This window comes from Vidua macroura, chromosome 16 (assembly GCF_024509145.1).
Source record: "Vidua macroura isolate BioBank_ID:100142 chromosome 16, ASM2450914v1, whole genome shotgun sequence".
In the NCBI taxonomy this organism is placed as follows: Eukaryota; Metazoa; Chordata; class Aves; order Passeriformes; family Viduidae; genus Vidua; species Vidua macroura.
In genome coordinates, this window is record NC_071586.1 from 6,318,210 (window position 1) to 6,331,327 (window position 13,118).

The following is a 13,118-nucleotide window of genomic DNA, read 5'->3' on the forward strand; positions in this document are numbered from 1 at the left end:
AACCCCATCAGCAACTTGGAATATCACATTTGCATATCAGCAAAACTCATTTTCCTGCTGGTTGATCAGCTTTTATACCACATTTCTGCACACTTCAGTTTCTCTCCAAAACATTTCCCCTTCTAACTAACCACTCTTATTTCCAGTTCTGGTTTCACAGAGTCTGCGAGTTTCATCTTTTCCCTGACCCAGAGTATCAAGTCTGAGGACAGAGGAAGACACATCCCGCATTTCCCAAAGGGCACAAACCGTTTTCCTTGAAAGAGTGGGGAGACCAGAGCACAACCCCTGAGCAGCACTGTCCCTCCAGGGCCATGAGAGCCCAGCTGGGCATCCCCCTTGAGAAGCCAGAGGGGCCTGGGCTGGGGGGTGAACACACTGCAGAACTGGAGCTCTGCACTCAGGGAATTGTGCCACGTGCAGTTTTTCAAACTGTGCCTCCAGATTATGCACCTCAACTGCAAGCACAGGGGTTTTCTCCTAAGGACATTAAGTCTAAATCTAATATAAATAGCCAATGATGCTACTGCAGCTTTATGTATTTATTTCAGTGAAGTACAGAAGAAAATATCTCAAGGATTTAAACAAACAATATGGTGACAGATGGTGTGGAGACAATCCAGGCTGGGCTCTCTCAGTAAAATCCACACAACTTCATAGCTCCAGGGAAGAGTAGAGACAGAGGAGGAAGGAGGAGGGAAGAGGGGAAGGGAAAGAATACACACAAACCAGATGACCACAGATTTGTAAAAAATACAAGCTACAGGCTGCAAAGTTTTTCTGAGCATCTATACAAAGCCCTTCGTATCATCACCATGTAGGAAGATCTATCCCAGAGTCTTCCAAGCAAAATCAAAAAAAAATTATAGAGAAATTCTTCAAATTAAATTGTTAGTTCAAGTAAGTGACAAAACACACTAATGAACTGTCTATTCAAATAATCTAAGCATACTCAAAAATAATTAATACATGAAACACAAAAAAAATGTGTTTGACATTATATCAAAGCCCTTCTGTTCTGTACATATACACTGCATTATTTTAGACTTTCAGGTACATTCTCTGGATATATTCCAACTGACAGAAACTTGCTATGTATTTTGTAATGGTCTATAATTATTTTATAGCTTAAAAGGAATAATTTTTAACTTTGTATTTGAGAGTGTTCTTGGTAAAAAAAATTCCAAAGATGCCACCAGGAATTTCTGGAAGCTGAAAATCATGCTGAAGGTCTTGTGTCCTACTTTCACAGCCCAGGAGTCTGCTGTGTTGTAATTACCCATAGGTAGGCAATAGTTTGGAGAGATTGCACGGGTGATCTACAACAGGGACTTGCTAGCAGTTTAAGATGCTGTTGCTCAAAACAAAGATACTTAAAGATTTCTATTTTCAAGAACCGTAAGAACAGTCTGAAGAGAAAGAAAACAGTATCTTTGAGATGAAAATATATAGCTTACTGCAAAGGACTAAAGTGAAGGCAAACACTCCTCTGTCCTAAATGAGTGGTGTATAGAAACCAACCCTGTACCCTCAGCTCAGCTGCAGCTGTAAATTTAAGCAAACTAAAATATCAGGAACTTATCCACACCTAAACTGCATGAAAAATCAAGCAAACTCTAGAAGACTTCCATTTCCTACAACCTGCTCATTAGTTGCCAAAATTCCTAATCTTTTCAAAACTACCTTCCTTCTACTTTGGAAAATTAAACTAAACATCCCTCCCTTGAGCTCCATAAGAGTGATAGTTCAAGTCTACTCTTGCAGTATTCCAGAAATTCATACATGTTTTCCTTCACTAAATTAAGGGGGATAAACTTAGGTGGACAAGAGAATGAGGAATAATATAATCACCTCTAGGAAAATATATTGGTAGGAAAACCCTTTAGAAAAAGGAGCGAGAGAAAGAGAGCAAGAAAGCAAAGCTCACATCATTAATCTAATGCTCCTCTGAGTTCCAAGACCCAGTTGAAAGCAGCAAACCCTCCCAGCCATGCCAGTACAGGAATAGAAATGTCTAAACCAGCAGGCTCTATCCCAACCACCTCACCCTGGCACAGCACTACTCCTGAGGAGGAGAACCACAGGATATTGTATCCACTCACTTCATTCACCTCAGCAGGACAAATCTCAGACAGGTTTTTAAACATTTAACACCACTGATTACAGAATGTGCAAATGGTACTACCACAGATTACATTCTAGGTCTAAAAATCTTATGGATGTGCAAGACTTTCTTAAAAGTACATCTAGATTGGCTTTATGGATATGGACAAGTAAACAGAGATTTGTAAGGAGGTCAGTGCTACATTTCTATTGCAGCTCAAAATAAAAATTAGAATATCTGAAGGTTATTCTTCCCATAGGGACCTTCATACAGCTAGAAAGGAAGAAAATCAAATTCAATTGCTTCTTTAAATGAGTCAGAAGCTGGAAATATTGTGTGCAACAGACTATGTAGTAGTGCAAGCTACTATGTCTAGACCTGAAACAGCAGTTATATGAATACTGCTATATTTGCACTAAAGTATTTATAAACCTGTGGTTTAATCTTCCAAACAGTAACAAAGCCAACATGGGTATCATGCTCAGACACACAGCGCCACGCACATCAGCCAGCAGTAAGGGGGGGTGGGGGGTGTTGCTGTTAAGTAGGAAATGACACAGACTCGCCAGAAGGCTGGTTTGCACAGCATCTCACTTTATTTCGAAAATCCCTCTTTTACACACTGTTCTGATACAGACAGCCCAGATTGGTCAATTAATCAATACACTTAACCTGATTGGCTAATTAACAAAAATGCCTTTCTTATGAACAATCTTTGAGAAAAACAGGAAAACAGAGAGTAGGAAAACACCACCTGCAGGTTGGTTATAATAACAAGTGATCATTGTTTATCTTCAACTCCCAACAAGCCAATCCTGGGAAAACTTATCTAGTTTCCTTGCTCTCTGACCAGGCTGTCACATCCACAGGGGGGGAATGAAAAGTTGGTATTGTAGAAAATCTGAAATGTACAATTTTCTATAATGAAATACAGAACTGCTTTTACAGGCCAACTGAACAGCCTGGACAGAAATCTACAAATGCATATGGCAGACATATGAATTAATGAGCACATTCCATCTAGTACGACCTCCAGAAAAGATTCTACAATAAAAAACAAATACAACACCCCCCTGCCATCCATCAAATGATGTTGAAAGCATTAGGAGTTGAAGCACACTTACACATAGTACAAAAGTTAAGTGTGGCTTTTGAACCTTTTAGGTCCTTTAGAGAATCCCTGGGCCATGGAGACCTTTGGCAAAGAAGCTGGAGGAGGTGTGGAGGAACTTTAAGATCGTCCAAGTCACATACAGACAAGGGAGCATAAATGTTCCAGAGCCAGGAGTCTGGGTGGGCTCTGATCACAGCTCCTTAGAGCTCTGGTTTGCACAAGTGCAGCACAATTTTTTGCCTCTCAAATGAGCTAAAACAAAGCAATTCCAGCTATACCTATAATGAGGTGAAAATGACAAGTAATGCAAACATCTGCAAGTATTTCACTAAAGTACCTAAAAAATCACCAGCAAAAGAATGCGAGATTTCAAAGTAGTTTCACTCAGTGCTTACTAACAATTAGATGCCTTATTTATGAACTGTCCCGGCAGTGCTCCAGGGCACGGGGGCCCAGGGGATGGGCTGAACTTGAGTCAGCACTGCTCCCTTTCGGTGGCACAGCCGAACCAGGCTGCGGCAGCAGCAGCACGGCTGCTGCTCCAGGGAGGGACTGCTCCCCTCGCAGGACTCACCAGGCCATCTCTGCAGTCCCCTGTCCTATTTGGGGTCTCCCCATACAAGACACCAATGTATCCAAGGAAGTCCAAGGGACTGCAAGTGCAAGTAAGGGCTGAAGGAACCTTTTGCCCAGGAAAGCGACAGGTAAGGAGCGCTGTAATTGCACCCTACAATGGCACTGAGACAGAGCTGGACTTGTATTCACAGCAAAAGAACAAAAGCCTGTGGTATCAAGGGAAACTCTAATGAGATAAAAGGAAAATATTTGCATGGTGAGAGAGGTTAATTACCGAAACAGATTGCCCAGAGAGGCTGTGGTATCTCCTTCCAGAGATATTTAAAACTTGACTGGATGATCTGATTTCGATATTAGCTCATCAGAGAGCAAGGGCTGGGTTAGACAACCTCCAGCAATCCTGTCTAACCTCCATGGCTCTCATAGAATCATTATGCAATAATACATAGCAATTACCTTTTGGAAAAGCACTTAGTTATTTTGCATAACATTTCTGTTTCAAGAAGTATCACTTTGTGATAGCCCTTCTGGAAAAATTACCCTCACCCTTAACATTCTTGACTATGTTATAAGTGTGAGTGCTTCCACAACAATAAAATGCCTCAAATTATGTCTCTCAGAAAGACTTCTGGAAAGATTTAGGTTTGCAATCGGCAAAAGCAGTATGGTTCAAAGACATAAATATTGCTGGACAATACGTAGGGGTAATTTTCCCACATGTGAAGAAGTAAGTCTTTTAGCATTGACACAGAACTAACCATGATGTTCTGTTTAAAAAAAAAAAAAAAGTATCACAAATACTACCATTATACTCATAGCATGTGGTGAAACAAAGGTAACTATGTTTGAAACCAAATGCTCAAGTAGGAAAACAGTTCCTAAGCAATGTTTGTTTTGAGATGTCTCAAATGTCAAGAGATACAAGATGAATAAACAGCCAGCCTGTTTTCAGCATTCTCCAAGGGATGCTGATGCACAGCAGGCTGGCACAGATGCCCCAGACAATTCTCATCTTGTTTCAGTAGACTATCCCACATCTGAATATGTTTGAAGTGCGTGGCAGAACTGGGGACCAAAGCCAAGGAGCAGTTCATTGGCAGGAGAGCTCCTGCCAAGAGCAGGTGATAAAATCAGTTGGAACAGAGTATGTGGCACTGTCCAAAGGGTATCTCTGCAGCACAGTCAGGCTCAGGTAAGTGCCATAAACCCCCAGGTGTTCCATTGGTTTGTTGGTAGGGTTTGGACAGCTGATGTCAGGTGAAAATAGATCAACGAGGTTCAGAAAGCATTCTGGTTTGGTTGGCTTCACATGCCTGTCTATTTTCCATGTCTGAATCATGCAGAATCTCTCCTCAGATGGTGCAGGCAAACTCTGAGCAAACTGAAGCAGAGCTGGGCTGGCAAAGGAGGCAGTCTAGACAACACACCACTCACCCCAGATGTTCAGACAGGGACGCAGTGCTTCAAAAGCTGTATGTCCTGCATTACTCACTGCAAATGCTAAATGTGGCCATACCTCATTCTTAGAAATATAAAACAACTCTTTTTTTACAGATATGGCTCCTCAGTCAAGATTCATATTGACATAATATTTATTAGCCACAGAGAACATGGTAGCTTATCTCCTCTGAGTCATTCAGTGAAGTCTTCAGCAGTATAGAGCATTATAAATGAGTTCCCATTCCTGTGCCCTCAGTTTAGTTGAGTTCAGCATCACAAAACAACCACCTGGCACAGAACTCATAGAATAAGGACATAAATGAAATGGCCTCATTAGAGTGCCAGAGCACTACATCCATAAGCAGCAGTGGGACCAGGCACCTTTTGCATAGCCAGGCATCTCAATTCAAGAGACAAAGCAGGAGACTTAAAATAATCTTCACAAGTCAGCCAACACCTATGTGTGCCAGCTAAAATCCTGACAGTGACTTGAAATGTTTCATATTTTCAATCCTTCTCCCTCAGATTTCATCTCCCCACCTTTATGACAGCACTGTGAATTTCAACTTCATCTCTAAGGAATTCATTCCTAAATGAATGGTCAATTGAGTGACACCTGCAAGTCTCATTACTGAGATGTTCCAAACCCCCTTGCAAGACACTGCACATTGCAAAGGTCAGGTTGAAAATTAAAGCAATATTAGTTACATGAACAAACAATTCCTTTAGCCAATTCAAGCAACTGAAGACTGCTCTGTTAGATTGTTTTAACACACAAAAGACAATTTTGATTTCCCAAATGGAAATCTTAGAAGCTAAATTTCAGCTGGAAAGTTTGCTAATAAAACTTTGATAACCCCAAAAATAAAAGACAGTGATACAATAATGATGATATTAGTATACAGAGAAAATAGTAGTAATTTACTGAGACAAAAAAATAGACTTTCATTTCCTAGAGGCTCTTATATAAAAGTAAAAATAGATCTGTATCAGTAACATCCTGCATCTGCTACCGAGAGTGAAGATGATTCTGTAAGAATTTATTCCAGTGTTTCATCACTTAGCCCTGGCTGAGATCAAGTGTTCTTACACTGGCAGACACAATTAAGTGAAATATGTATCAAATAGAACACTAAATACATATAAACGCAGTTTTAAAAGACAAGTAAATCTGCACTGTAATTTAAAAGCACATGAAATAACTGCCTCTGTAATTTGGTCACTGCAATTGTATTTAAGATAGCAGTGTTGACTGTAATGATCTTTCTGTATAAATCACGATGTCAATAGCCATCTCAGCTATAATTCAGCACTTATTGTCCTCCCTTGTATCACAAGTTCTGAAGTAAGATCATTCAAAATAGCAAGAGAAACAGACTTCTTATCCCATTGGGAAAAAAGTCTTTTCCAGAGGTAAGAAGTTTCCAAAGTTCAAAGCTGATTCCTCAATCATAACTAACCCTGTTTCTTTCCCCCCCTTACTTCACAAAATAATATGTCTGGACCACTTCCTTTTCAGATTGTTCAGAGAACCCTTTACTATTGTAAGAAAAAATAATAGTCAATGAATAAGGAACCCTAAAGTACAGCAATACCAGGAAAGAAGTTACAATTAACATTAAAGATCCTCAAGTGCTGGCAAACCAGTGACCTCCCTCATCTGCACTCCCTTTGAGCTCTCCTCTCTTACAGCACAGTGGGAGCTCCTCTGACTTTCAGGCGAGGCAGAGTCCCCAGCAGAGCTCAGCCCTGCACTGAGTGCCTGCTTCAGGAGCAGCGGCGATCACCTCACAACATCAACGCTGCAGTGCCAGCAAAGAGTTCTTAAAAATTGTTACAAGTTAAGGAATTTGACACGTGAGTCACTTTTGCTCTTCCAGTCTCACAACAGATTACATAAAAATATGTTTTCCAACAAGACTATTTATCATTATCTCCAGATTTCAGACAGGAAATTACAGGATTTTCATGAACTACAGCAGCAAAGTAGAACTATCCAGTTAGCAAAAATCTAATTCAATAAATTCTTGGAATGCAATGGTTCAAGTGTGCATGACTGCTTAATTCAGATACTGTAGTGGATCACTAAAGTCTGGCTTATTATTGTCCCATTATTACTATTGCACCCAGATACACACAGGTCGATCGCTTGCTATTTCTTATAAGCACCACAGAACATCTGCTTACAGTTTTACATCTTATCCTCAAAATCAGTTTATGAACCTACTATTAGGAGGCTGTTTTTACATGTATTGATCATATTAGGTATTAAAGTTTTTTAACTGACCATCATTCCATGTGCTGGCGAGTAGTATTTCATTAGGACTACTTTTATAGTGTTAGGAAGTTGAGTTTCAGGCATGAGCCCAAACATATTTCTGAATATTTGATGAGCCATCAACAAAGACACCATTATGCATACTTTTTCTTTTTTTCAGTACAGAGAGACAATTAAGAGCAGCTTTTTTGAACTGCTTGTAGCAATTATTCATGATAGAGACCAATACAATGAAGTACATCAGAATAGCAAGAGCTCTTAATAAATTTTCCTACCTTATCTGCCATTATCATGGAGGCCCCGCCATGAATTCCAAGAATTGGAATAGAAGTCTGAGATGAAATAAAATCCAAAATCTGAGCTACTGCCTCCTGATCAGTGTCATCTCCAAAAACCACTCCATGGATCTTGGTGCCTGACATCAAGTCACAAACATGTGTTATGATGCTCTTAGGGTCAGTCTGGTTCACAAGAAGAGTCACTACATTGATATCAACAGTCAGGTCTGCTGCCATTTCCCTGGTCCAGAGAGCTCTGATATCTCTCTCTGTTATATACTTGGTCCTTCCCAGAATCACTGCAATGTTCAGGATGGGATAATTTTTCTCTGCTCCACGAACAAGATCCAAAGGTGCCAGAAGAGCTTGGAGTACCAGGAGAGCACAGCCAATTTTCCTCATCTTTGCCAGCTTTATCCCCTGTAAAAGCGATCACAATGTATAAGAAGAACATAGAGAAAAATATATATACTGCATATCTTCAAAGAAGGTTTTAAACAGAAAGCTTCTGGGCATAATGCAAACTTTAGCAGCTTTTTATAATGCATCCTTCACCTTAGTTCCAAGTCAAGCCTCTTATATCCTATCAAAAACTTGGCTTGATGACAGTATTACAGCTGGTCTTCCACGAGCATGGCAAAAACTGTATCAGAAGTTCAGAGAAAAGACCCATTAACATTCTTTCTGGATAGCCAACAAAATTAAAATGACTGACATCATTAAAAAAAAGACATTATCATCCTTCTCTTTAACCTTGCTGTGCTAAAATAGGTAAAAGAAATCTTTTTCCATCCACAGTATTTTCCTTCATCCTAGACAGCTATTAAAACTTTAGTCACGGTCTATCAGAGAGAGGTATTTTAGCTCAAAATGAGAGAAGTGAGCCAGAGGTCTGCTGGAAACCCCAGTCCACGCACTGCATATATCTCACAGCACCCCAAACCCATGCTGTTTTATTTCTGAAGATCCCTCCTGGGCAGCCGCTGCTTAAGGAATCCTATTGCATCTCTGGAACAGATTCAAAAGCACAATATTCTATCTTAATTCTTTTCTGTCCTCTCATGCAGCGTTCGGAACTTGAGCATCTCAGAACTGCTGATCTCGGACACAAAGTTGTCCCTAGTGTTGAAGGGGAGGGTGTTCCATAAATGAGCATCACTGCATTGGTTACCTCATGTCTTCACTGAATCTCTGTAGGGGGCTGAATATAGACGGAGTATGATGGGGAGAGAGATGAGCCACAGAAGGGATCTGAACTATCTGAAGGAAGGAGAAGGAGAGCAGGTCTGACTCTGCAAGATCTCTCCCTGTTTCTGTGCCCCGGGAGATTATTTCCACCCCCATAACTCGCTCTCTGCTAGCTGTAAGAAGGGAGTCCCTGTGCCACATAAAGCCAAGCTTGTTGCAGAGCGTCACGCAGAACACACAAGCGGGGCTGTCCAATCAGGGGTGGCATTTTTCAGATCTCCCCTCTCATCCTGCCAGCCCTATCTCTATCCTCAGTCACAGCCGTCTGCTGCTGAAACACGCAGCCAGACACGGGCTTGCAGCATCACCACCTCCTTTCGGGGCACACAAGGAGACGGGAACTCGACGGGGCACTTAACTGCACATCAGTGCCCCTGCGCTGCCTGATTCACTGCGGGCCAGGCTCCCGCCGACCGCCGCCACACCAGCGGGGCCACGGGGCGCGGTGGAACAGCCGACCGAACTGCCCCGGCTTCCCCCCCGAGCCCGAGAAAGGCTCAGGGCCCCCCGAGCCCCCCGCTCCGAGCGCCCGCTCCGAGCCCCCGCTCCGAGCGCCCGCTCCGAGCCCCCGCGGGCACGGCTCGCCGGTGCCCGGGAGCGCGCCCCGGGAGCGCGCCCCGGCGGGCCGGCCGCGGCGCGAGGGCGCCCCCCTGCGGGCGCGGGCCGCACGTACCCAGCGCCTCAGGAGACGGAGCGGCGGCGGCTGCCGGAGGTGCCGGTGCTGCTGTCGGTGTCGCTGCAGGACATGTCGCGACCGCGGGCATGTCGCGCCCCTCGCTGCCCGGGCTCAGGGGCGGCCTCCGCGCCGCTGGCCGCACGCGTGATCCCCGCCGCAGCCTGCGAGCGACATCGCATCCCGGGAGAGCAGCTACGTGGACAGGGAGACAGGCAAGGGGGGGCTGGACACGGGAGGGGGACGGGACGGGACAGCGGGGGGAGAAGAGGAGACGAGGAGAAGCCGTTAGTCGGGTTGCAGATTTGACAGGAGAAAAAGAAATATACTTCAATCGCAGGTGGTATGTGAACGGAAATAAAGTGACTACACTCAAAAGTTCCCCCCTCCCCTTTACTTAGATTTCAGCTCTTTGCTAAAAGCAGCTCCGTGAGCCCACAGCCGTCCGGGATACGTCCCTCATCCTATCCAGGTCAGGAAAATCCTGAGCTCCCAACTGCCCGTTTGCTTCCAAGAGAGATGGACGGGTTTGAGCGCTAAGGGAGGAGACATCCAACCTGGAAAGCGCAGCTAGAAGCAAACTAATTAACATGAGCAAGGGCAGGAGTTTTCTTGCCAGGTTCAAAACAAGCATAACCTGGAGCACAGCTAAAGGGGTGTGGGATAAAGCTCTTTTCGCTCCTGACACAGAACAGCTTCATTCCCAATTTACCCTAAACAAGCCCAGGGAGACACTATAGCACAGCCCGCCACGGAAAGCTCGATTGCTCTGGTTTTTTCATTCACAATTCCCAGTAAATATGCATGAAGGCAGTTCTCCAAGCAACCCCAGCTGTATGCAGGACGCTGGCGCGCCAGGCAGAGCAGCCGGCATTCCCTAACCGGCCCTGGGAGCCGCGGGGCACTCGGGGCGCAGCCCCGGTCGGCGGGAGCCGGCACCGCCGAGAGCCCTGCGCGGCGCCCGGGGCTGCGCGCGATCCCGGCTCCCCACCGGCCGATACTTACTGCATTCTCCCTCCACATAGTTCCAGTTTAAAGATCCTCAAAGTCATTTCAGTAGATTCCTTTGCAAACAATGAAGTGGAAAATAGGTCCCTTAACGCCTGGATTTCATCCTGCAACTTGTTCCCACCGCAGTAAATAGCAGCCCGGCAGCTCTTTATCGCTTGAAATCCCGCATGATCAAGTTTTAGCAGAGCCATTGCAACTGAGATTCGCTCTTTACTTTTGGCAGGAGGCATTTAAGCGTCTTCATCTTTTTTTTTTCTTTTTTTTTTTTTTTTCTCTCGTCTCTTATTTTAAATTGCGATATTGCCGCAGCAGTTCCCCAGGACGGCAGGCACGGAGCCCCCGCGCTGCTCTCGGTTCCTTGGAAGCGGCGGGGACTGGCGGCACGGAGTCCGGGAGGTGCGGCGGGCTCCACCCGGGGCCGCCTGCGCGGCGCTGCGGGCTGCGCCCGGCCCGCTCCGCTCCGCCGCCCCCGGCACCGCCGCCCTTGCAGGGGCGCAGCTCACGGCCGCCCTGTCAAACCCAGAGCAGCAGCGGATACTTTGAAGGCTTCTCCCCCAGCCCACCCCCCCGCCCCGCTCTGCTTGCACAAGCACCAGCGAATGAGTCAGACGCGGGCGATCGGGGGAGGGGGTGTCAGATCTGGGGGAACGGCGAGAACACCGGGTTTGGGGCACGGGAGCGGCAAACTCGAGCGCTCTCCCCGCAGTAACATCCCCAGCGAAAGGCTGGTAGCCCAGGAAACCCCAGAGTGTTCTCCTTTCCCTTGATGCAGGGGCTGTCAAGCAGAAATCCCTGCCGTGGGGCTCAGGGGAATGAATGTGGAGCAGCAGCTTACACACTAAAAGCAGCCCGAAAAGCTCCAGACAGCAGCCAAATATCGCAAAAAAGCTCTGTAGAAGTTGGCTCCATCTGCGCATCCCTGCTGCTCCGTCCTCCTTTCGACATCCCCCATTTCAAAGCCTAGAGCCTGTTTCTCCATCTCCCGTTCCTTCTTACAGCCCTGGTGTCAGACCCACCTGGCTTTAGAGCAATTCTTGCCTCCCTGCCCACACCACAGCCCACCTAAACCTCCCTCCACCACACACTGCTGTGCCTTTCCCTCACTCCACTGCTCTCCTGCTTTTTCCTTTCCACCATCCTGCTCCAGCTGCCACAACTTATTTGGTTTAGCACAAATGCATGTGCCAGCTAAGTACCACAGAGGGATGGCCTCTTCCATGCTCCATCCTTTACAGCCATGTTCATTCCCACACTGAATACTTCAAAGTAAGGCAAAGCCACACGTTTTGACAGACCCCCCACTCCTGTGCCAGAGGAAACTTTTGGGTTCAAATAGGATAATGCCAAATGTTCACCCTCTGAAGTTTGCTTTTCACTACACTGAGACACAGAAGACCAAGAAATCTCTCCCAAAGACATTTAACAACACATCAGCTTTACTGCTCTTGACAGTCTCATCCTTGAATTCCCTGATAGGTCTATGCCTGTTTTTTTTCCTCCTTTGAAAGATCTCACCTCCTAACTTATTTAGGGATTACTTCCTCAGACATTACATTAGTCTTTCTAAGCAAAGCAATTAAGCAGCTTCAACTGCCTTTTTTTTTTTTTTTTTTTTTTTAATGTTTGATGTTTTAATGCATCTCTGCATTTCACCCTGGATGAACATTTTCCCTCTGTAAATGTTATAGTGATGTTTGTCACAGTTACTGGAGATGAGGTTGCAGTTCCATCCTTGTGTAAGGGTTATTTCAGTGTAATCATTCCGGAGCTTTACTGGAACAGCAGCAATAACAGATTCAAAATCCTCAGATGCAAATGACATTCACAATGGTGAAAAATTGCAGCTCTAACATTAGTCTATGTTTAAATTATAAAAAGGCCCATGGTGTTTTTAGGAAATACTTAGTATACAATATATTTAGTGTACAATACACTGAGTCTAATGGTGTGAAAGAGCAATACAAGAAATACCCACATTTTCTAACTTCAGAGCTATATGATCTTTATTAATCCAAATTTAGAAATAGTTTAGCATTATTTTCAAATATTTTTCCTCAATTACTCATAAATTTTTGTGAAACATCACGATAAAACAGTCCAAATTTACAAATTAGAATTAGAATAGAACATATTAAAACTTTGTGCAAACACAGTGGGATTAATCTTGGCAATACGTACGCAGTCTTCCCAAAAGCTTCACCAAATTCAAGCAGATTACTGCCTACAGAATTGAGCAAATGCTGCAAAATTAAGGCTGCTGCTTTAATAGATATTCACACTCCATCTCTAGGTATATTTGCACAGTTTTAAAGAGCTGCGAACATGATAAATTGTCAATTTCACTCAGCAGAAACAAGAAAACAAAACCTGCGTTTAAGTGCCTAACCCTTGTAAAT

General features: G+C 44.4%; 1 protein-coding gene across 1 annotated transcript in view; it reads right to left on the minus strand.

Moving 5' to 3' along the window:
• Positions 1–11,136, minus strand: part of GRIN2A (glutamate ionotropic receptor NMDA type subunit 2A) — a 156,842-nt gene extending 145,706 nt beyond the window's left edge. The window contains 3 exon segments of the mRNA XM_053991981.1: positions 7,788–8,210; positions 9,712–9,937; positions 10,717–11,136. Of these exon segments, the coding sequence (XP_053847956.1) occupies positions 7,788–8,192 (405 nt within the window). The 5' untranslated portion in view covers positions 8,193–8,210; positions 9,712–9,937; positions 10,717–11,136.
• Between the last annotated feature and the right edge of the window lie 1,982 nt (positions 11,137–13,118).